The sequence below is a fragment of the Ictalurus furcatus genome, chromosome 15, assembly GCF_023375685.1.
Source record: "Ictalurus furcatus strain D&B chromosome 15, Billie_1.0, whole genome shotgun sequence".
NCBI classification, from domain to species: domain Eukaryota; kingdom Metazoa; phylum Chordata; class Actinopteri; order Siluriformes; family Ictaluridae; genus Ictalurus; species Ictalurus furcatus.
In genome coordinates, this window is record NC_071269.1 from 22767284 (window position 1) to 22793074 (window position 25791).

Here is a 25791-nt window from a genome sequence, read left to right on the forward strand (position 1 = left end):
TATATATATATATATATATATATATATATATATATATATATGTATGTATATATATACATATATATAACATATATATATGTATATATAATGTGTGTGTATATATATATATATATATATATATATATATATATATATATATATATATATATGTATGTGTGTGTGTATGTATGTATGTATGTATGTATGTATAAAGAGTTCTCAAATGAAATAAGTGTAAAAAAAAAAACCAAAACATTTTTGGTACTTGACAACAACCAGTTGTATGTACACTACTAGAAGTAAAGGTTCCTTAAAAGGTTCTTCCTAATCAAGTAAAAAAGTAACGTTAAAAAAAAAAAAAAAAAATTCTAATTAAAGTTTCCCCTAAAAGCACAAAAGAATAACCCATACCGGTTCTAGATTTCGTCTCCCATGAGTGCAGATGTTATTTTTCCTGAAGACTTTTAAAATGTATTGAGGGTTGTTTTTAAACAGTGACAAAAAGAAGAGGTGTGTAAATGATATTCAGACACACTCCACAGACAGAATGGCTCTGTCAGGGTTCTACACAGAACGTTCAGTGGTGTCACCTGAGGGTCAGCTAACCAGCTCTTAACGGTTCTAGATTTGACATGCTCTCTTTAAGAGAGTATAAGTATACGTATCAGAACATTTAGCTGATTATTTTCCTGTTTGATACCTGATATAACACCGGTTCTGGGTACGCCATTAAAAGGAACGGTTCCTTAAAAGGTTCTTCCTAACCAGTTAAAAATTTAATGAATAAATGTTAAGGAAAAAAAATGAGTGAGTAAACAGAATATTAACATGCACTCTTTGATAATAATAACAATAATAAATAATGAATGACTCCTGAATAACCATTAAGGGTTCTAGAGTTAACCATTTCTTTCTAAGATTGTAGATGTTAGTTTTATATAAAGCTTTCTCAAATGAAACTTTATAGATGTTCAACTGCTTACATTTTTTTTTTTACAAATGGGTAAATGTATTACACTATTAAAATTTTTTTTAGGTTCCTCTAGGGTTCTTTCTAAACAACGAAAAATGAGGTGGTTTGTGAACATGAGAGCCTTAGATTAAACAAAACAAAACGACAACAAATAAACAACCTTTAAGGGTTCTTAGCTTTCTAAAGAGAGTTCTACAAGGAACTCTTTCTTATGGGGAACCCCTGAGTTATTAGGTTCTAGGAGTTCTTCACTTGGGTTTCCAAGAAAGGATGAACAAACACCACTTACGGGTTCTAGATTTATCCTTTTCTCTCCAAGAGTGTAGATTTTCAGTTTATATGAAGATTTCTCAGATGAAGTAATGCGTGTTAATGAGTTAAATGTTTTGCAGTACTACAAGAAAATGTTCCTTAAAAGGTTCTTTCTGAACAGATTATAAAATGAGCAGGTGTGTGTGTGTGTGTGTGTGTGTGTGTGTGTGTGCATGAGATTCAAATTCAGTCTTGGATTTTTTAAAAAGAACAAAGAAACAACTTTAAGAATAGTTTGAGCTTTCGTCTCTAACAGATGCACTCCATTGTTGGGTTCTACATAGAATATTTAGACAGGGTTCTAGATTCATCCGTTCCTTCGCAGAGTGTAGATTGTTACTGTTGTATGACGTTTTCTCAAATGAAACTCTTTTTTAAATGTATTTTTGAGTGATAAGTGTACAGGTCAAAAATAAGTCAAATGTTTTCCTTTTTGATAACTGATCTAAAAATAAATAAATAAAGAAAAAAAAACAGTTCTGGTACACAACTAAAAGAAAAGGTTCCTTAAGGGTTCTTCACAATAGATATTTGAGTTCAGGTGTAAACAGGATATTTAAATTTTAGACTGCGGTTCGATTAAATCAATGACGAACCATACAAGGGTTCTGCACAGAGGTTTTTTTTTTTTTTGTGTGTGTGTGTGTGTGTGTGTGTGTGTGGAAAGTTAGGGATTTTTAAACTTTCTAAAGGAGGTCTGTTTGGGGACCCATGCAGCTGTAGGGTTCTACATAGAACCTTTCAGGGTTCTTTCATTTTTTTCCTTTCTAATAGTGTTGGTTTTTATTTTATATGATAGGATTCTGAAATGAACTAACAAGTGTGAAAAAAAGTGTCCAAACGTTTCAAATGTTTTCTTTTTTTTTAAAATATCTGATATAAAAGCAGTTCTGCGTATGCTATTAGAAGAAAAAGGTTCCTTAAGGGTTCTTCCTGACCAATGGGGGGGGGGGGAATATCAACAGGTGTTTAAACGGGGTATTTAGATACTGCCGACATTTATTTAAAAAAAAAAAACAACAAAAAAAAAACTTAAGGGTTCTTGTTAGCAGGTTTTTTTTTAACGCTTTCTAAAAGGTTGTATGGTCCTACATAGAACCTTTAAAGGTTTCCCCAGAAGGATGTCCGAATAACACTTAAGGGTTCTATATTTAACCATTTCATCTGATATGAAAACTTCTCACATGAAATAAGTGCATGTGTCACGATGATCAATGATAACTGATATAAAAACATATCTGGGTAAACCGTCTGAAGAGAGAAAGAGAGAGAGGAAAAAAAAAAAGGTTCCTTAAGGGTTCTTCCTTAAAATAAATAAATAAAAAAAATAAAAAAAATAAAAACAAAACCAAAAAAAAAAAAGAATGACAGAATAACTCCTAAGGGTTCTAGAGTTAACCTTTTCACTTTGTAAGAATGTAAAGTAATGTAATAAAATATTCTACTGTATTCTTAGAAGAAAAGGTTCCTTAAGGGTTCTTCCTAAACTAAAAATAAAAAAAAAGGAACCCTCTTTTAAAAAAGAATAATGACAGAATAACTCCTAAGAGTTCTAGAGTTAACCTTTTCACTTTGTAAGAATGTAAAGTAATAAAATATTCTACTGTATTATCAGAAGAAAAGGTTCCTTAAGGGTTCTTCCTAAACCAGGTGTCCAGATACACTCCTAAATTAATTAAATAAATAAATAAAATTGGAGGGTTCTAGGACTAGTTATGGGGCAACACTTGGGAAACGCTCGGTTGTAGGGTTCTACATGGAATCTTCAACCTTTCCCCAGACAGACAGACAGACAGACAGACAGACAGTCTGAAGGACCGTTAAGGGTTCTAGATTGAAGGTTTTTTTCTTCTTTTCCCAAGTGGAACACACTGCACGTGCCGACGTCGAACAGAAAACGTTTCCGCGAGTTTGCGCAACTTCGAACCGAATTCGAACGGAAATTTCCAGAAAACTGAAACGCAGACGCATGAGCGCAGAAGAGAAAGTGAAAAAAGCACAGATGAAAGAAGAAAGCAATTAAGCCCGCTACCATCTATATCCTTCCCTTTTTTTCCAGTGCAGATCTGATCGACACCGGTTCCTGCCCGTTCTCCTTCCGATTGAACGGCGAAAGCCCGGTCGCAATCGCCCGAGGCGGAAATGTGAACAATCGATGTTTGTTATTATGGAGACGAATCCATAACAGCTCTGGAAAGGGGAGGAAAGGAGGGGAGGAGGGAAGGAGGACGAGAGAATTTAAATTCAGTCTGAAGTGCATTACTGTCAGAGCGTGTTATTAATCATGTGAATTCCACACCGATTAAAGCAACTCGTACGCAGATTTATTTACGGTCTTTTAGCTGGTTTATTGTGTTTTTTTTCCCCTTCGGATGAAGAGGTCAGTGTGTCGAAAGCAGATTCTTACAATAATTCTTCATCTTCCAATTAAGACATCACACAGCAAATATGTGTGTGTGTGTGTGTGTGGGCGAAATCCATTAGTGCAATCTGTTATTCATACTATAATACTCATAACACATGTGACAGGATAAAATGGCTACTTGGGTTCCTGCGTGTGTGTGTGTGTGTGTGTGTGTGTGTGTGTGTTAGGAGTTTCTCTCCAGGAAGACTTTACAGCACCGCACACACTGCTCGTACACCTTCTCAAAGTCCTGCTCGTTCCCCTGCAACAAAAAAACACAAAAGAAGAAATCATGTATCGTGTGTGTGTGTATGTGTGTGTGTGTGTGTGTGTGGTCTACAAAAGCGTCGCTTAAAACCAGGACGTGCATTCCTCACAACACGTCTTCACGTCATGTTTACTTTCTGTGTGGCGTTTCACACACGCTCTCCATGTCCGTGCAGGTTTCCTCTGGGTTCTCTGGTTTCCTCACACCTCCCAAAAAAAACACGCCAGTAGGTGGAACAGGTGGATTGGTGACTGGGGGTGGGGTGGGGAGGGAAGGGGGGTAGGGGAGGGGGGTGGGCAACCCATCGCAGGGCACAATCGCACACCCATTCACACACGACGGACCATTCAGAAACTTCAATAAGCCTACAGTGCAGGTCTCTGGACTGGGAGAGGAAACTGGAGTACCCAGAGGAAACCCCCCCCCAAAACACGAGGAGAACATGCAAACTCCACACACACACACACACACACACCCTCGCCACAATTTACCTTTCTTTTCCTCCAGAAATCTGTTTGCAGGTTGCATATAATCCCCTTTATGGGCTTAGCCTGCTTGCTAACGCATCTCTGGACGAACGCACATCGCACCACTGCTTTCTCGCCGCTCGAAACAGGGTCTGACGCCGAACTCGTTTAACCCTCGCAAACCTAGACCGAGGCCTGAAAACAGCAGCGCGATAACAATAGCTGCAAACACTTGCATCCTGAGGGCTTGTCCGCATAAAGGCAGAATAGAGGGGAATTAACTCCGCCGTGTTGTTTGGAGGGCGAGTGCTTAATCATCACCCTGTCCTGAGTGATCTTTTGTACCGAGTAGCAGTGAATAGGGGCAGATTTAAAATAAATAAACAAATAAATAAATAAAATTCTTTGGCAGATGCTGCCATCCAAAGTGACGCACGAGTCCAAGCACGGTGCTCTTAAAGACGAACACACACACACACATATATATATATATATATATATATATATAATGAATCTTTATAGGTCACATATATATTAGAGCACAGGGAAATTCTTTTCTTTGCATACCCCAGCCTGACAGGAAGTTAGAGTCAGAGCGCAGGGTCAGCCATGATACAGCGCCCCCTGGAGCAGAGAGGGTTAAGGGCCTTGCTCAAGGGCCCAACAGTGGCAGCTTGGCAGTGCTGGGGCTTCAACCCCCGACCTTCCGATCAGTAACCCAGAGCCTTAACCGCTAAGCCACCACTGCCCCATATATATATATTTTTTACTTTGTTAGTTCACGTTGGTGTTTGTACTGTGAGCAATTCATCAAAATTAATCTCTTAAATAAACAACATGCTTGAAATCTTCCGTCACCATGCGGTGACTTTTGCCCGCGTCTTAACTAAGCTTCTGATCGTTGATTGCATCACCGCGTACGGCTGGGTGGGGGAAAGAATTTTAAAAAATAAATAAATAACGCAGAGCCTGTTATACGACTCGGTTAGAAATGGAGTTCTCTGAGGTGGCACCAAAAAAAAAAGTCGTCGGCCAACATTTGGATGTGAGCTGTGGTGTTTTCCCCCTCACATCGCACGTACGAGTCCGGTCAACGTCTTTATTCACTCTCGACGTGTTGAACTCGCAGATGCTAGCAGGAGAATGAACTAATTTGCAGTAGTGCACGCGATTACTTTCTACCTCAGGCCTGTTTCTAAGGCTACATCCACATTAATCCAGATAAAGTTCAAAACGCATCGTTTTCTTTACGTTTAAGCGGTCCCTCCCATAGACTGTTAAAAAAAAAAAAAGATGAACGACACGCTTTCACTCTCTTCCGCTGTAGAAAAGCGAAGCCGGCGATGTCCCCATACGGCGCCGACATCTCGGAGCCCGAGTCTGCGCAGTAGCGAGCATAAAGAAGAGCCGTGGTATCAAGGTCCCGCCCACGCTCCCGCAGTACACGCCCCTGAACTTCTTCAGCTCACTATGTTAAAACTATGTTAATCCTGGACTCCCCGTTTTCAGCGTCTACATCCATCTCACCTAATCGGTCTCTTTTACGAGCCCCAGAGATCTACTTAAGCATTACATTCACACGCTCCAGGTCATAAACACTCACAAAGACACATTTATCAAACAAAAACACACACAATGAACCCAAGCAAGAAATATACTAACTTGGACTGGACTGAAGCGGACAAATTTACGATTTTACTCAGCGTTGTTATCATTGGGGTTCTTTCCATGTTCCTGACACGATCAATTTATTTCACTCCGAAGAACGCTTTACATGCCTCGGCACTAACATCACGAGGTCAGGAGAGACCCTATCAGGGTGAAGTGAAGAGGGGAATTCTGGGCCGTGGTAAGGATCCTTGTAGGAGAGTGAGTCAGCTTCTCTGTAAGAACTACACCTTGAGCAGGAATGAGCTTTACCGCTGATGAGATCAGATGAGTATGATGCTTTTAGTCCAGACAAGAAAGGCCCACCGGGGACGACGGCTACTTACTTGTAACATCTACGTTCACCGGCCACTTTAATAGGAACACCTTTACCGCTGCACGTTCATGCAACTGTGCAATCTATTCAGCCAATCATGTAGCACCAGTACAATCTAGAACATCAGCGTTTAAGACATTGGACTGCTGATCGGAAGCTCATGAGTTCAAATCCCAGCACTGCCAAAGCTGCCACAGTTTAGCCCTTGTATAAACGAGATGACATAAGTTGCTCCGGATAAGGGCGTCTGCCAAGTGCCAGAAGTGTAAACGTACATGATACAGATCAAGAGCTTCAGTTAACGTTCACAGCAAACTATCAGACTTTGAAAGGCTACGGGAACTCCGATAACCACTCTTTCCAACCGTGCTGAGCGGAAAAGCATCTCAGAACACGCTCTACGCTGAACCTCGAGGAGGACGTGCGACAACAGCGGAAGACCGCATCGTGTTCCACGTCGCCAGGTCTCTTCCCCAATCTTAAAAACTGTTCAGGTTCAGCTGGCGCTGAAGCTCTTGACCTGCATCTGAATGATTTTATACACTGGTCTGCTGCTACATGAGTGACTGATTGGATAATTGCACGAATGAGGAACTGTACAGTCGTTCCTAATCAAATAAAATAGCCAGTCAGTGTATACACCAAATGATAGCGTGTCCGTGTGTGCGCGAGTAGAGTAGTACTTACATAGTAGGGGTCTTGAATATGCAGTTGTTTTTCAGGATCGTATGAGCCGAGCAGCTCGATTCTGGCTTTGCAGTTGTTTACGCCGTTCGCTTTCTTTTTCAGATCTCTGCAACAAAACACAAAACGCTTCAATTCAGTCCCGAACGAGACAAAACGGCAAACCTTCTCACGTACCATTTACGTTCATCCAAAGAAGTTTACATCCAATCCAAGCACAGGGTATAATTCCTTTTTATTATGGATTGTGTGCGCGAGCCTTGCGGGTCCTACCCGGCATCGAGACTTCATCCCGGCGATCATTAAAAGGGAATACGTGTCTTGTCCTAACGACGTGATTTATTTCCCGTAATTTGTCGTTTAAACACTGATCGTTTATTTTTAGTGTACAAGTTTAATGTTGGTTTTAGGTCTGCGGACATAATAGAACATTTTACTGGGTTCTGAGGATAATGCTTCGTTGGCAGCTCTATCTGTTTGTTCATTAGCAGAGATTACACCGTATGGCAAAAACTAGGTGGACACCTGACCATCACATCTATACGAGGTTGTCGGACATCCCGCTCCCCAAACCCTGGGCGTTAAACCTACATTTATGGCATTTCGGCAGACGCTCTTATCCAGCGCGACTTACATTTATCTCATTTATACAACTGAGCAATTTGGGGTTAAGGACCTTGCTCAAGGTCCCAACAGTGGTAGCTCGGTAGTCCCGGCGCTTGAGCTCCTGACCTTCTGACCCACTTTTATAGACTCCAATGCTTCCAGACATGATTTGGAATCAGATATCGTTAAAAAAAAGGATTTCTGTGGAACAGTCTCAATGAATTCCAGTGCTAGTAATAAAGCATTTGCTCCTGCAATAAAAAGTGCATTTTGGTCAGGGGTGCGTATGCCTCGACACAGCTGACTTGTTGCAAAGGCTTCTACCGCTTGATTTCCAGATCTGGATCCATCAAGGTATGTTGGAATATGTTGTGGGAACGCTGCTCGTACTTCCAAGAATTGTTGGTAATGCTCATGCGGATGAGTTTTTAGTTTCTCATTAAATCCAGACGGATTCTGGGCTTCCTGAGAATCCCATGGGGGGGGGGGGGGGGGGATTTCGCAAAAAAAAAAAAAAACAACATGTGTTCGCTCCGGAATGTTTAAATCCACTTTCAGATTCTCCAGATGGGTTTTTATACATAGCTCAAATGGACGAAGGTGACTCGGTTTTCTTTCTTATAGTATTGGATGTTGAGTTGAGAAAGCTGATGGATATTTTATTTTATTTTTTTTTATTTGTTTTCAGTTTGGTTGCATATTGTAGGCCCAGCTTTAGGAGTCTGATTTCCAAGGAAGGTTCGTTGGCTCCCATATATAAACGCTGAATGGGTGATGTTCTGTATGCTCCGAAGGCCAGTCGAACACCTTGGTGTAGATTCTCTATGGGGTTCGGGTCAGGTGAGTCGGCTGGCCAATGAAGAACGGTAATACCATGGGCAGCAAAAAAGTTTTGGCACTGTGGGCAGGTGCCGAGTCCTGCTGGAAAAGCAAATCAGCATCTCCATAAAGCTCGTCAGCAGACGGAAGCATGAAGTGTTCTGAAATCTCCTGGTAGACGCTGCATCGACTCTCGACTTGAGAAAACACACTGGACCAGCACCAGCAGATGACACGGCACCTCAAATCATCACTCACTGTGGAAACTTCACACTGGACTTCAAGCAACTTGGATTCTGTTCCTCTCCACTCGTCCTCCAGACTCTGGAACCTTGATTTCCAAATGAAATGCAGCATTTACTTTCATCTGAAAAGAGGACTTTGGACCACTGAGCAACGGTGTTTTTAATAAAAAGGCGTTAGCCGATTAGCGCTCTTCTCAGGTCAGGTAATTGCTGTATTATAAATTCTTTATTCTGATATTTTGAGACGCTGGATTTTTTTATTTCCGTGAGCTGCAAGCCGTAATCAAACAAAAACAAAAAAAAAAAGCCTCGAGATATTTCCCTCTATGTGTAATGAATCTAGAATACATGAAAGTTCTACTTTTGCAATAAAATGACCCTCTCCACGATATTCTAATTTTTTGCGATGCACCTGTATGATCTGGCGGATCCATAAATCATGCTTCCATAGTCCAGCTCTGAGCGAATCAAGGACCTGGACAGATTCAGAAGAGTTGAACTGTCTGCTCCCCATTCGGTTTTGGATAAAACTTTTAGAACATTTCTTTTTCAATAATTTAATATGTGTGATGGCTACGTTATGAAGCCAAATGGGCACAGACGGCATTACTGAGCCGAACACTATGTTTTAAGTCGGGCGTGTGATGATTTAGACATGTGGCTTGCATAAACACTCAATCCAAAATTATAACTCGTCTTTCGTCACACCGTTTTCAGTTACGAGACGTCGTTAGAAGTTGCATTTTCAGTTGAACTCGGGGAAACCACTTGAAGCATTCGTCGTGTTGAAATATTTCCGTTGCTTTTGTTCGATTTGTTCATTACAAACAGCTGAAAGTCTGTAAATTCTGACGATAAACCCGATGGGGGTTGATTAATTCTGCTCTCGCTTTAACCTCTTATCTGAATTACCCGGCCCGGTTCCCTTCCTGCCGAGGACACACGAGGTGAAGGTAAAGGACAGAAGGAAAGTCTTTCATCGGCCGGAATTGTAGACCCGCTGCTCATCGCACATGATGGACGATGGGTGTGGTGTGGATTCATCTCCAAGCTCTAGGAGAAGTCCATGTCACCAGTAAATCATAGTATGTTTTGACATCACTACTTGGTCAGGGACCAAAAAAAAAAGATCCTTCGGGGAAATAACGTAAAACATCTCGGAGCTAAGCATCAAAAAGAGGGGCAAAGGAGAAAAGTCTCGTCTATGCAGGAATCCGAGGAACTCGGTAAGCGGCTTAAGCAGGAGCACATGGACTGGGACTGGGAACATGTGATTCAGGCATTATCCATCCCAAACTGGACCATTAGTTTGGGGGAGGGGTGGGGATCAATAAATAAATAAATAAATAAATAAATTCAACCCACACTGCTATAGTTTATGATGTCAAACAAAACTCCTGAGTGAGCATAGCTCTTCAAAGTTTTGCCCAACTGTTAGGAGAACAGGAGTCCCAGAGAGAATAACTAGCCTTGTGCTCTGGGTGGAAGAGTTAGTCTTCCCCCATCTCTGTCAATCATAATGACACTGACCAATCACAAAGCGCACCAAAACCAGGCAGCTGAAGATTGGCGTGAGTGAGCGTCTGCGCACGCACTATAGCTTTGGATTCCTGTTCTTGGCTAACAGGAGACAGAGCTGTTGCGTCTCTTCCGCCTCAAGGTTCAACGTGTTGTGCGTGAGATGCTTTTCAGCTCACCGTGGTTGTAGAGAGTGGATATTTGAGCGACCGTGATCTTCGAACGCGTCTGGCCGTTCTCCTCTCACCGCTCATCCTCATCAGGTCTCGGCCTACAGAAATGCCAGGATTACCAGGACATCAGACCGTGATGAGCGATTGGTGGAGACGGGAGAACCGGAGACATACCCATGCCCTCCGTGTGACCTCTTGGAGCTTGGACGAGATGCTCCAAAGCTCCACTACAAAGCTCTAAGGCTGGAATCAGTCACATTCGATTCCTTACACCAATTAGTCTTGAAAGGAGAGATGAGAGTCGGGAGATTTATTCTCACAGATCCAAACTAGCTTCGGGTTCTGTTCGGGAGACCTCCGCTAAGGGCGCGCTTTGACCAGCAGCTCGTAATGCGCAATCCACGCCCGCTCAGACGGGTGGCTCAACGTTTACTTAAGTATGCTTTTGGGACCGTTTCATACAGAACATGCTATTTCCAAAAACCCATTGTGTGAACAAACCTCAAGTTGCTCTCGTCCATGCAGAGAATGTACTCGAACGTCGCGAAATCCTCCTTCGTCACCTGTGGGGGGAAGACAGCGACAGAATGAGAGAGGAGTAAACATGAGTCATTTCATTTCCACGGACACGCAGTGACCTACAAAAGGTCGTTCTCTCTCTAACCGAGCGATCTTTGGCCGTTTCTGAAGCTTGTGTGCACTGGCTGCGCTCCAACAGTCTTTAGACAAGGAGAAAAATCTACGAGTGTATAGTCTTGAGCGAGATGAGTAATCCTTTGCAGATGCACATCAAAGCACATCTGTGGCCACACGTGTACTCTTACATGTGTTCGTACATGGGTTGAGCAAGAGCAGACATTATTTTTGCGAAACAGCGGAGCAAGGGGCGATAGCACATTTTTCAGTCTACTGAAAAGAAGAAGAAGAAAAAAAAAGCAGCGACATGAACACGAGGAAGAAGAAAAACTAAAAACACACACACACACACAGAAAGAAGCACCAGTATCTAAAAGAGCATTAGTACTCGAGTTGACTGGGTTTATTCTAAATCTCAATAACAAGCCATGTCAGAGTGAACTTAACTGGCGGTACTGTTTAAATTATACAAGACCCCTGATGTTACCACAGTGTTAGTGGTTTGGCTTCGATAGTTTAAAAGAATAAAGACTGCAATAAATAAATAGCACGGTACATATTTGCGTATAATCCAATATCTGGGAACGTTGCGATCGCAACAGGGCCGGTTAAAGTTTTCTTTTAAGAACGTCTATAGTAGTTGCTTGATATTTTATCCATTGCACCGTGATTCTTGAACAACAACTCGGTGTTCACGCGGCGTATTTGATCTCTTGGAGCTTGAAGTAGACGGTTTAAAAAAAAAAAAAAAAAAAAAAACTCCTACAAAGCTCTTCAGCCGGGATCAGTCACATTTCATTCCTCCTTGTTCAACACCACCAATTAGTCTTAAAGGAGATAAGAGAAGGCGCGACTTCATTCCCACGGAGCCAGAGCAGCTCCGGGTTAGAACGGTCGAAATTAGATTTGAATATTCATGTAATAGGGAAGTATTTCGAACGTTAACGAGGCAGTCGTTTTATATCGTCCCAGACAGACCCGGTGAAGAAAAGCCGCAGAGCTGCGCGGCACGGTCTGATCACATCGGCTACGGGTGAAAACTGCAAAGCAACGCAAGTCACAAGGAGAGAACCTTTTTCGATTTTGTACCACGGGACTGTTTACGTGCTGCTGATTTTAAGAAATCGCTAGAACACTCAGGGAACTGATCAGCCATAACATTAAAACCACGGAGAGGTGACGTGAATAACATTGATTATCTCGTTACAGTGGCACCTGGAAAGAGGTGGGATATATTAGGCAGCGAGTGAACAGTCAGGTCTCGAAGTTGATGTGTTGGAAGCAGGAAAAATGGGCGAGTGTAAGGATCTGAGCGACTTTGACAAGGGCCAGAATTGGATCATGGAGCAACGGAAGAAGGTAGCCTGGTCTGATGAATCACGTTTCCTTTTACATGATGTGGACGGCTGTGTGTGTGGTTTTTGGTTGGTTTTTTTTTTTGCGCTCATCAGAATACACATGACGATTCATTAAGGTCAGCCAAAATCCAAGATAACGAGCTCTAAACATTTCCAGAGGAAGTCTACTGGAGAAATCGACAATGGCTGAAGCACAAAGGAGGGATGAAGAAGGGGTCAGGGGTGAGAGGACAGAGTCAGTGGAGACACAGACAGACGTCAGAGTGCATTGAAGGTGAAAGGCAGCAATCTGCTATGAGCTCGTTTTCACGGCGACGGAAACGGACACAAGCTCCGATACGCTACATCAAACCAGATATTAAAGAGAAATTAGTTTAAAAAGGAGAAAACTGCACAACTGTATGCCTCACATATTTTGCTTTTAGATTTTAAAAAAATTCTCTCAAAAAATGATAAAGTAACTATTCCCAAACACGTTGAAAATATAAAAATACATTTAAAAAAAAAAATATAAGCACAGACCCCTCCGAAACTATTGGAACGGCAAGGCCAGTTCATTTGTTTGTGCTATACACCAAAGACATTTGGGTTTCGGATCAAAAGATGGACATGAGACGAGAGCTTAGGATTTCAGATTTTATTTCCTGGTATTTAATAATAATAATATTATTATTATTATTATTATTATTATTATTATTATTATTATTATTATTATTATTAAGTAGAAGAAGACGAGGAATAATAATAAGAGAGGAATGAGAGGAATAAGAAGAGGAATGAGAAGAAGAGGAAGAAGAGGAATAATAATAATAATAAAAATAATAATAATAAGTAGAAGAAGACGAGGAATAATAATAAGAAGGAGGAATGAGAGGAATAAGAAGAAGAGGAAGAGGAATAATAATAATAATAATAATAATAATAATAATAAGTAGAAGAAGACGAGGAATAATAATAAGAAGAGAGGAATGAGAGGAATAAGAAGAGGAATGAGAAGAAGAGAAGAGGAGGAATAATAATAATAATAATAAGTAGAAGAAGACGAGGAATAATAATAAGAAGAGAGGAATGAGAGGAATAAGAAGAGGAATGAGAAGAAGAGAAGAGGAATAATAATAATAATAATAATAATAATAAGTAGAAGAAGACGAGGAATAATAATAATAAGAGAGCAATGAGAGGAATAAGAAGAAGAGGAATGAGAAGAAGAGGAGGAAGAGGAGGAATAATAATAATAATAATAATAATAATAATAATAATAATAAGTAGAAGAAGACGAGGACTAATAATAAGAAGAGAGCAATGAGAGGAATAAGAAGAAGAGGCAGAAGAGGAAGAGGAGAAATAAGAAGAAGAAGAAGAAGAAGAAGCAGAAGAAGAATTTTAATGTGGGTTTGTATTGGACTAAGTGTTTGTTGGGCCTTTTGTTTGGTTGCTGAGTGGAAGAAGGGTTAATCAGCTATAGTACTGACCACACACACACCTCTGACATCATATACTACTTTCATTAAAACAGTTATGATTGTCAATAAATTGAATAAAACATTGCCCTTTTTTTCCCCCCACACAGTAACCACGGGGGCGCAAACTTCTGCATTCGAGTCTATAGAACTTACCCATTTTGAATTTTATTTGTAAGCTTTTGCTAGTGTAGTGTAAAAGAACAACAATCACGTATGTACACACACAAACACACACAAACACACACGCCGTGCAGGTACCTGTCGTGCCCTGTGATCTGTATCAATGCCATGTTTCCTGAGGCAGGTAAGACTACGTTCATCCGGAGTGCTGCCTATGTTCCAGTCTGACGTGGCACCGGAGTCTATAACCCACTGCAACACACACACACACACACACACACACAATGGAACTAGCGCTACGTTCATGCCCACCGTACCTGACGCGCCACGTGGCGCATGGGCACGCCGTGCTTCTTCATACAGGCTGCACCTCGATAGTCAGGAGGGTTCCCGATCTCATAGGTGGAGGTGGCCGCACTGTCTATCCTCCACTACACACACACATAAAGCAGGAGACAAAACAGTAGCACAGACATCGCATCACATTACAGACTGTCCTGACATCACGGATGGCACGTCACACACCGCTGGACAACATTTCAAGTCCTATAGTGAAGATGCACTTATCTTCATTCTCACTACATGTGTGTAACAAAGGCGCAAACGTGAATGTCAGATTCAGCTGGATGGGTATAAGACACATTTCTGCATAAACCCATGTTTAATTACACGTTCAGGCTGGTACGCCAGTTCCGTACATACCACGCAAGGTTTTACATGCAGAACGCGAACTGAACGGCTCGGTAAATCCACCTCGGTGTCCTTCAGCGTCGTCTAATAAATTACTAAAGTGTTTCACCACTCGTAGCTACACATGTAGAACATTCTCCTTCATCTCATATATCAGAACTATGACGTGCAGCGTCTCTCACCTTGTCCACCGCTCCACTGTCTGTGGCCATCTTCCTAAAGACGGCCTCTGCGATCGGAGACCTACAGATGTTCCCTAGAAAACAAAATCAGCCATCTTAAAACCGTCTTTAAAGTACTTGGATATTGTTCAAATGACTATAACACGCTGATGGAAACCTGTTAAATAGATACCTACATGAACACTTGAGACAGCGAGTTGGCATTAATAATTGTAATAATTTAGCATCACCAATAACCCTAGTGACTTCATATTGCCTAGCGTAGGACACAAAGCAAAGTTATTCATGTATCTGTGTAAATTCATGACGTCTTCATTAACGAGCAATAATACTGCCTCAAAGCTCCAGGGTTCGAGCCCGAGTTATGATCGGGTTATGATCCGTGTGGAGTTTCCCAGGTTCTCCCCATATCCAGGTGGGTTTCCTCTGGGTCCACCGGTTTCCTCCGACCTCTCAAAAACATGCTATTGGGTGGAACGGCTAAGATAAACCAACCCCTAGGGTGCGAATTTGTGACGTGTGACGAACTGCCATCCCATCCAAGGTGTATTCGGTACTCATGTTAATATATTTCGACAAATTGAAAATGCTTTAACTGAGAGGTTTTGCCATTTATTACAATGTTCACTTAATATTAGCACCCAGGGGATACTTGAAAAGGCAATTAACTCCGGTTGAAGGGATTTCAGGCCCTGTCTATGAGCTGTTACTATAGAAACAGTAACTTTTTTAAAACGAGCGCATTAAACTTACAGCCGGAACTACTTTTCCGAGCCCTGCGGTAATTAAAAATAATGCACACCTTCTGACCAATCAGATTCGAGAATTCAGACGCAACTGACGTCTTGCGTCATGGCATGGCACGTCATTACACGTCTTGCGTCATGGTACGACACGTCATTACGTTCTTTATCAATCGTTTATAAGTTACTCAATTAGTTTTACTTCCAGATTTTTTTTTTATTATAAATAAATAAGCTGTAGTACAGACAAACTAAATCGAATGAAGCAACACTAGCCAAATTCGACTTAATAAATGAAAATAAATAAATAAATAATGAAATAAATAATGAAATAAAACCTGACTATAAGAGTCAGTCCCGCTAGGACAAGAAACCAGGAAGGAGCTAGCTCGCATGTCACGTAATGAATTAAACCATCTTCAGAGCCATTGTTCTGTCTTTATTTAACTTTTTTATATATACATATCAAACCGCTGCTATCATCCTGAATTTTACACATGTATACAACACGTCTGAACGCTACTGAGGTCTCAGGATATATATTTAAGAGCCTTACCCAGACACACGAACAAAACCGATTTCCCTCCGGCGGCGGCCATGTTTGTTTCAGTAGCTGCCCAAACATCTGCCTGAGTAAAAATCGAATGACGATTATTATTTTTTATTTATTTATAACAGGCACAAAGTAGGTACACAAACCACGAGGTCGAGTCCACATCCTACGACTGAGAACCCGGATACGTACTTACAAATATATTTGCACGAAAATGCCTTTAATTATTATATGTGGCTTTCCTTGCAGCGGCAAAAGTCGCCGAGCTCAAGAGTTAAAGGACTACTTCGTGGAAAACACAGATAAACAAGTTGACATCATTGGAGATGAAATGCAGGGTGTTGAGAAGAACTCGGTGTATGCAGACTCACAGAGGGAGAAAAATCTGAGAGGTGCTTTGCGATCTGAAGTCGAAAGGAAAATCAACAAGGATGACATTGTCATTCTGGATTCCTTGAATTACATTAAAGGCTACAGATATGAACTGTTTTGTCTGGTCAAGCATGCACAGACACCACATTGCTTGGTCTACTGTCTGACATCTGCTGCATTGAGCTCAGAGTGGAACAAGGAAAGAGATGAAGCTTATCGATATTCCCAGGAAATCCTGGATGCCGTAATTCTGAGGTTCGAAGCGCCTGATTCGAGAAATAGGTGGGACAGTCCTCTCTTTACTCTCCAGAAAGAGGACCGGCTTCCATTTGAAGCGATCTCTGATGCCATTTTGAGAAGGAAAGCGCCACCACGTAACCAGTCTACACAAAGTCAACCGCTATCGTCTACCAACTTCTTATACGAGCTGGACAGAGTTACTCAGGAGATCTTAATGGCTGTTCTTGACTCGCAGAAGACCAGCGTTCCTGGGGACGCCATCGCAGTTCCAGGAACTACGGAAAAATTCGATGTGAAAAGAAGCCTTAACGTAGCCGAACTGAGGAAACTTCGGAGACAGTTCATCAGTTACACCAAGACGCACCCGACAGAGAACATCGGACTGATAGCCAATATGTTTGTGCAGTACCTCAATAAGAGTGTGCACTGATGATGGCTGGCAGTAAATTTAACCGCAGCTTTTATGTTTTTATTTCTCCTCAAATTATCCATTGTTTTTTAACATGATTACGATTATGAAGTTAATAAAATATAGATCTATATTTTAGACAACTTCACACACCAACTCGTAAATGATAGACTTACCTACTTTTTCCGTAGTACTATCCAAGATCCAATTTCATGTCCAATGCATGAGTCTTACTTTCCAAGACTTCTGACTGAAGGATTTATGCTAATCCTGGGATTTTCTTAAGGCTATAAAGCTATAATAGTAAACCCATGGTGTTAAATTGTTCCAGGTGTCAGCTAAATAGTTGTGTTTAAACGTTTATTTGTGACCTTTACGTCACTATGCAAGCACATGAGAACAATGTGTTGCTAATTCTGCCTGGCGTTTTGGGTCATTTTTCTCAGATTCTTCTGACCTAATCACTTTTTCGTAATAAAACTTCCATATTAAAAGAAACCTAAAAGTGATTAGTCAAGAGGGGAATCATTCCGAAGCATAGAGTAGTAGTAATACTATAAGGGTTGGCTTTTATTTAAATTTATTTATACTTGACTACTGGAAAACCTCCAGACCTAACAAATGAAAATCAAAGGGAGAAACGTTTCTCCGGATGACATTATGCTCTCCAACTGAACGGCCTAATCGATAACGCATTTATTTCCCTATGACTCGATTAGGTCTCTCAGTCTACGCGTTATTGCAAAATTGACCTTTGTCATATTGACGTCTCAGAAGCTTGTAATATACAAATAATCCCTCAAAAAAAAAACAAAAAAAACACAACCCTCATTTTATCGTGTTCTGTGCGCATCGTGGGTGATCTCAAAGCCTCCGGATACATTTGATTTCTTTTGAACCTTGACGTTATTAATCACTGAAGCGAGTGAATCACTTTATGATTCACTTTTCCAGCTGTTGTGGATAATCGCACTGAAATACCTGAGAGATATGCACTGCACAGAAAGTACTGTTGCATTCCACCAAATCTGTCTTATACACGTGTTCGTAACCTGCACGTCTTCATTACATTCAGCACTGCTTGCCTTTCTTCTATATCATACTATCCAGAGTCACCCAGAAGACCACTGGTTTGATTTTGAGTCTGGTTCCTCTCAAAGCTTCTTTATGATGTCGTCTTAGGGAGTTTTGCTATTGATCACATCTGGCTTAGGGATTTAGATTTAGAGCTTAGTGTGTTGTTGAAATCACTAGATAAATAAAAAACTCCCCAAATGTTGTTCCCAACATTTGGGCCTTGTTTTGATGGAATTAATATGGGCCAATCTTTAAATATGATCAAATATTTATATTCATTCATTTAATCGTTCATCTTCAGTAAGCGCTTTATCCTGGCCAGGGTTGCGGTGGATCCGGGGCGTATCCCGGGAACACTGGGCCCGAGGTGGGATTCCAGGAAGCACGCTGGATGTGATATTAGTCCATCACAGGGCACCGTGCACACACACATTCAGACGCTCATTCGTGCCGTGGGGCAATTAAGAGTCGACGATCCATCTGTAGGCGTGTTTTTCGAAGGTGGGAGGAAACTGGAAATCCTGGAGGAAAACCCGTAGAGATGCAGGGAAAATATCTGAAACTTCACGCCGTCAGTAACCCGAGTTCAGGATCGAATCAGACGCCCCGGAGTTCTAAGGTGGCGACGCTACGTGCTATTCCACCATACCATCGTCCATTTACTTACCTATTTTTAATATATGATGGTACAGTGTATATATATTTTTTAAAAAATCACAATGTTTAGCACTCAGATTGCCATATGTGTTGAAATACCTATATTTATTGCACAGTCTGAACCCTGCATCATGTCTTTTAGATCCTATTGTAGTCCCCTGTTTTAGTCGCTCGAGTACCGTGCTCAAACGTATACTTCAGTTCTGTCTCTTAAAGGACTTTTACACTTGGTTATTTGGTGTAAATGATTTCACACCCGAGGAAAAACAGATGCCGCTCAGAAAACTAGAATCGTATCGTGGGAAAAATTTCTTTCCGTGATTGAATTCAAAAAGTGGGACTTTCATATATTCTAGATTCGTTACACGTAAAGGGAAACATTTCAAGCCTTTTTTTTTTTTTTGTTCGTTTTAATCTCGATGATTACGGCTCATTAAAATCAAAAATCCACACCTACTCTTTCAGTTTGAAGTTAAACGAAGCGCATTCTTCTTGCCAGGTGTGATTATGGTGCAAGTTCAGAGCTGATGAATAAACCAGAAAGGAAAGCGCCCTATAAAATGACTCATGGTTTGAAACTGTGTTGTGAATGAAGGCCGACAGAGTGACGGTGCCAGCTGAGTAGCTCTGGGCCTCTCTGTTTATTTGCTTCATGCTGTCCTTCATCAGTGTTTAAATTTGATAGAGGGGGTTCATCTGATTTCACTCTCATCTCTCTCACTCCTCTTCTGTCTTTTCAGACGTCTGTATGAATGTATAGAAATTTGAATGAATTGATAGTGATTGTAAATGAATTACCTACCAGTGATCATTATACTTAAGAGTGTGGCTTTGAACCTGTGGCTATTTTCTCTATGTTATTGTGTATTTAGGTCTGCATAGCGTAGTTTAGAACTGAATTTGTAGGGCATTTTTACGCAGCAGCAGCAGCAGCTGTGACAAAACATCCGATTTAGAGACCAATTTACTGTATGCAAGAAATTTCTCCTGTTACAGATGTCTACTTAAATCCCAGTAAGATAAGGGATAAAGTATACAATGCACAATTATGAATATCTAAGGCATAAAACAGGACATCACCAAAAAAAAAAAAAAAAAAAAACCCTACCCAATAAAAACCATCAATTCTAATGGTTTCCACTACACATACCATTACAAACCATCAGCTGTTAACCATTAAAACCATTATTAAATGCTTTCCATTATGTAGTAGGACATATTAAGGATAGACATAACCGCTAGACGTAGTAATAGAAGGCAACAATTGACCAGTAGAGACCCACAGGGACCATTAAGAGTTTCCATTAAAACCAATATAATTCCCATTATAAACATTAAAAATGAAACATTACAAATTCTATGAGGGTTTCTGTTGTTGTTGTTTTTTTTCAGTCAGGTGTGGTGCAGGTTCAATCCTGAGCTTGGATTACTGTCTGCGGGAAGGTTCTGGGCATGTTCTCGCCATGTCTGCCTGGATATCCTGGTTCCGCCCACTTGCCAGTAGATGAATGGCTACTCTAAAATTGTCCCTCGTGTGAACGAGTGTGTGTGAAGATCTGGCATCCCACATTCTGAACATATTCTGAGGGCAATGGTAGGTCAAGTGATTAAGACGTCGGCCCTTCTGATCGGAAGGTTGTGAGTTCAAATCCTAGCACTGCCAAGATGCATCTGCTGGACCCTTGAGCGAGGCCCGGCTTAACTCTCGGCTCTTCAGTCGCCCTGGATAAGGGTGTCTTCCAAATATCATAAATGTAAGAGTTTTATTCCTCTTAAACCGTAGCAATTTGCCAAGCACTTACATTATTTCAGTTGGGCTTTCATGACGTCATCATGTTTTTGTTTTTGTTTTGAATCACAGATGTGTCACATTGAAGAGGTGCCTACTGGATTTTAGTCAACACAGAGTGCATTTGTTAAGGACTCTGCAGTCTGTCCGGTCACATTACTCATACCTGATAACCACAATAACCGTGGCTTTGGGAGGGGTGCTCTCTGTTATTTTAAAAACGGTAATATTTACGAATAAAAACGTCTTTGTCCGTCTTTGTCTACTCACACCAGCACTCTTTTGCATAGTATCTTTTGGACTGTTTTCCAAAATAGGATTCTGTTCTGTGTAGTTGTTGTTTGTTGTGTGTATACCAGCACTGTTCTGTGTTAATGTTCTGCAAGTACAAGTTGTAATGAAAAGATCTTACTGAAACTATACATTGATCGTGTGTGTTGTATGCTGCATTGTCATATACTCTGCATTCCACCGAACATACGTACTGTATATGGATGAGATAACAATAAAACCCATCTGGATAAATAGCTTTTTTTTTTTAATTGTCTGTAAAATATCTTCAATATAGCTTGTGTGAAATATATCACCATGTGTACCACAGAGAAGGCACCTGACGTTGAGCCAGCAGAATTTCATAAAGGGTCTGCACTTATATAGCGCTTTTATCCAAAGCGCATTACACTGTGTCTCATTTGTCCATTCACATACACACTCACACACCAATGGTAGCAGAGCTGCCATGCAAGGCTCTAACTTGCCATCGGGAGCAACTTGGGGTTCAGTGTCTTGCCCAAGGACACTTCGGTATGTGGAGTCACGTGGGCCGGGAATCGAACCACCAACCCTATGATTAGTGGACAACCCACTCTACCACCTGATCCACAGCCGCCCTCGGCCATCTTTAATTCCACCTTGCTAACAATAACAATGGGTGTGTGAGTGTGTATGTGAGTGTGCCCTGCGATGGATTGGCACCCTGTCCAGGGTGTACCCTGCCTTGTGCCCGATGCTTCCTGGGATAGTCTCCAGGTTCCCCGTGACCCTGAAAAGGATAAAGCGGTATAGAAGATGGATGGATGGATGGATGATTTCAACTGAAGTGATGTCTAATAAAAGAAAGAATCTAGTCGATTAATACAGACTCTGAAAGACATTTTGATATTTATATAAATCAATGTATTCAGCAGCAGTGCTGAACCTGAGACTCAGTGTTGTGCATTACATCGACAGAATATTTTCCTTATCAGATCTAATATTTCACCAGAAGTAAAATGATGAAGCATGGGCCTGGTTTTATCCAATCTGGAACACTCTGTGCTCAGATATGGTAGTCATTATTCACCCGCCGCTTATCAGCTTTAAAACACAGCTGGAATTTGATTTATTACAGATATTTTCAGATTTGATATATTAATCATTAATTAGTCATGTGTTTTATCTTTTTCTTTTAATATTAATATCTCTCTTGTTTTTTTGTTTTTGTTTTTTTTTTTTTTTTTATTTAAAAAAGCCCCTTTTAAAATAAAATGCCTAAAGGAAGTAAAGGTCTTCTTATTTATTATTATTTTTAAAATTTCTTATAATAATAATAATAATAATAATAATAATAATAATAATGTACAGTTATATGTACAGTACTATTTCTTAAAATTTCTTCTGCAAATATTTATACACATTTACTTTATATTTGATGAACTTTTATATTTGATAAAAAAAAAAAAAAAAGGAATTGTGGCATGTATGTGCAAAAGTTTGGACACCCTTCAAAGACTCATAACTTAATTAACTCATTAGGAATTGTTACTCATGTCAAGAATTGTCATAAGGAGGAACAGTTCCAGAGGGTAGTACATTCTCTGACTCTTGTTATATAAAAAGATATCAAACCACCTTTTCCATCCATCCATCCATCCATCCATCTTCTATACCGCTTATCCTTTTCAGGGTCACGGGGAACCTGGAGCCTATCCCAGGGAGCATCGGGCACAAGGCGGGGTACACCCTGGACAGGGTGCCAATACTGCCTTTTCCAGCACACATTTTTCCACTGTCCAAACTTTTGCATAGAACTGTATCTGTCTAGTCAGTCCATATTTATTCCCATAAGATCGACTTCAGTTTGTGACGTATTAAATAGTCTTTGTGTAGCGTGTATCAGTAGTACATTGTTCGTTCATTAATCATCAGTAAGGGCTTTATCCTGGTCAGGGTCCTGGGAATGCTGGGTGTAAGGTGGGAATACACCCCGCCTGGGGCTCAATTCTGTAGCACCGTGCACACACACATTCACACTTAGGAGCAATTTAGCGTAGCCGATCGTCCTACTGGTTTTGGGTTTTTAGGAGGTGGAGGAAACTGGAGAACATGGTGGAAACCCAGACGGACACGGGGAGAACGTGCAAAACTCATGGGAGCTCGGAGTTGTCAGACAGCAATGCTACTTTCTGCACCACCACGCCACTAGACTGTCTAAGGGCAGGGCTGCGGAATAAAAAATGCCACATTCATGCATGGTTAATTCTATTATAGAGACACCATTATAATAAGATCATCCAGAAATAAAAAAAGATGCCAAAGATGTGTTGTGAATTAATAGAATCCATAAATCGCACGAAAAACAGCACATTATTAAGGATCATTTTTTTGTTTCTTTTTTTTTCTTTTTTTTAATTTATAGCTATACAGAGTGAATATCTTTCCCATGAAGGAGGTTGGAAGCTTAGAGAGTTTGAGAAAGGAGGTGTGAGACTGCAAACAGACCTCCTGATTTACTCTCCACTGATAACGCTAAGTGAGACATTGAGAAACTCACCAAAGCCAAATGTCATATCACGTTGCTTTTGACCCACACAAGCCATACTTCCAGCTTTGCCAGTCCTGTGAGGTTTTACATAATCCAGAACCCACTCCGGTCCAGGTCACACGCCTGAGTCATCCTCTCTGATGAATACGATTAGCGCAATCTTTGAATGAATGCTGATCAAAGCCGTGTTTGTGGGAGGGAATCACTTCAGGTGATAAAAGAGACATGTTAGAGAAAGATACTTATCTTCAAATGCTCCCGTGGTACTCAGAGCGAGCAGCAATTATGTTTTGCGTCATGAAAACAAGGCACTTATACAAAGGTTTAACCTCATATTAGAATACACTCCTGTACCTGCAACAAGCATGGACATGCACACACACACACACACACACACATTTGTCTTACTATGCTTGTGAGGACCTTCCATTGGCATAATTATTGATGCAGCTAATTACTCCCATGCTACACCTAAATCTAACACTAACCTTAATCTCAGTAATTAAAATGAAACATTTCCTTTAATAAACGCTGCAGTTTTCATCGTGGGAACCAGCCACAAGGACCAATCTGTCAGATATCCCTATCCTTATGGAGACATCAACACACACACACACACACATACACACACATACACACAATCAGCACTAAGATACTGCCCTCTGCTGGATCTCCTAATTCAGCTTTTCTGTATATTGTTATCTATGGGCGTATCATTTTTTTTTAAAATAGAAAATATGCATAATTATTCTACTATAATGTCATTTCACTTCTCTATGCTGTCTTATAAAGGTATTTAAAGAGCATCAGAAAGAGAGAGGGACAGAGACAAGCACATACAGAGAGAGAGAGAGCCATCAGAACCAGAGTATCCTCGTCCAGCCTGCCATCCAAGTCTGCTATCACCACTTTACATCAACCCCAGCCATCAAACCAGAGCACAGCCTCTCCGGCGTACACCTTGCACCCCGCACATGCAGCAGAACCCTGTCGGCCTCATCTACGTCCGAACGGTGAGCAGGATCCCCGCACCAGCGACTGCACAAGCCCCAACTGAGCTGAGAGACATCCATCAGATGCTCAACCTGATCTGCTCACAACTAATGTCCTAGGACAACACCTGCTACCAAAATTAAAACCCCACGGACAACACAGCATTTATCATATCATGTTGGAACGTGAAATGGAAAACGCAGACTTTATCTCAGAAATCAAAAGCTCAGACATCATCATCATCATCATCATCCTGTTGGAGACATGGAGCAGAGGAGATGGACCCACTGGTTGTTCTACAGGCTACAGAGAACTCATCATCCTGTCCACCAAATTGCCCGGAGTGACACAGGGAAGAGACTCAGGGCTCAGATATTGCCCGCTCCATCAAAACAGTTCAAATAAACCAATTTTATATTTGGCTAGAAATGAATAGAGCAGTCATGTTGACAGAAAAGAACATCCTTCTGTGTGCTTATGTCCCACCAGCAGAATCTCCTGACTTTAATGAAGACAGTTTCTCCATATTAGAAGAAGAAATCAATCACTCAGAGTCACAAGGCAAGGAGACTTAAACGCCAGATCAGGTGAAGAACCCGACACACTCAGATGCCGTCGCCCCACCTATACATACAGCAAGAAGCAAATAACAACCAAAAGAAATGGAAGACATTATCTCCACCATGGCAGGCTACGAGGAGATTCTTATGGCAGGTACACTTATAGTTCATCACTTGGAAGCAGTATTTTTACGCTCCCAATAAGAGTTTTTTATGCCATTAATAAAAATATCAAAATTGACATCTCAATCAGAATCTGGCTAAAAATAATTAAATGGGTTCTAGAACCCATTGCGCTCTACGGATTTGAGGTCCGGGGTCCGCTCACAGACCAAGAGTTCAGTAAATGGGACAAACACCCAATGGGTACAACGAAAAGCTCCACAATGCCAGCAGAGTAGAATTAGGACTGTACCCTCTAATAATTCAAATAAAAAAAGAGCCATTAAATTCCATTCCCACCTAAAAAATAGTGATACCGAGACCCACCATCACAAAGCACTGAGATACCAAGAGCTAACCCCAGAGGCAAGCTGGTCTTAGAGCTGACTTTACAATCCAAACCGTGTCCAGCCAAACCCCAGATCAAACGGCCAGACAGACTGCTGGCTCAAATTTAGCCTATTACCCAAAAACACTTAAAATTCAACATAGAAGCCAATACTCACATCTACCTCTGAGCCCAGTTGGAGATAGAAAAAAAGACACCAGCCG

At 41.0% G+C, this 25791-nt stretch overlaps 2 protein-coding genes across 3 annotated transcripts; one reads left to right on the forward strand and one right to left on the reverse strand.

Annotated features, from left to right (window-relative positions):
- Positions 1–3587: 3587 nt before the first annotated feature.
- On the reverse strand, positions 3588–16261 carry acp1 (acid phosphatase 1). 2 transcript variants are annotated; one of them, XM_053643412.1, is made up of 6 exons: positions 16181–16261; positions 14882–14955; positions 14327–14440; positions 10934–10995; positions 7075–7180; positions 3588–3930 (listed from the first exon to the last, which is right to left on the reverse strand). In XM_053643412.1, the coding sequence occupies exons 1-6, from the start codon at positions 16221–16223 to the stop codon at positions 3853–3855; spliced, it is 477 nt and encodes a 158-aa protein (XP_053499387.1). In that variant the 5' UTR covers positions 16224–16261; the 3' UTR covers positions 3588–3852. The 2 variants fall into 2 exon arrangements, with proteins under 2 accessions (XP_053499387.1, XP_053499386.1); XM_053643411.1 differs by lacking the exon at positions 14327–14440 and adding an exon at positions 14148–14261 and having other exon boundaries at positions 16181–16253.
- A 47-nt stretch (positions 16262–16308) lies between these two features.
- Positions 16309–18250, forward strand: kti12 (KTI12 chromatin associated homolog). Its single transcript, XM_053643409.1, has one exon. It carries the CDS (start codon positions 16392–16394, stop codon positions 17217–17219), a length of 828 nt encoding a protein of 275 aa, XP_053499384.1. The 5' UTR covers positions 16309–16391; the 3' UTR covers positions 17220–18250.
- The last annotated feature ends 7541 nt before the right edge of the window (positions 18251–25791 follow it).

Coding starts and splice junctions, on each gene's coding strand:
- acp1 (XM_053643412.1), bottom strand. CDS start 16,223: ATGGCCGCCGCCGGAGGGAAATCGGTTTTGTTCGTGTGTCTGG. Junction 14,956..16,180: donor GGTTTTGTTCGTGTGTCTGG/GTAAGGCTCTTA, acceptor TTTGTTTTCTAG/GGAACATCTGTAGGTCTCCG. Junction 7,181..10,933: donor ATGGACGAGAGCAACTTGAG/GTTTGTTCACAC, acceptor GTTTTGTTGCAG/AGATCTGAAAAAGAAAGCGA.
- kti12 (XM_053643409.1), top strand. CDS start 16,392: ATGCCTTTAATTATTATATGTGGCTTTCCTTGCAGCGGCAAAAGTCGC.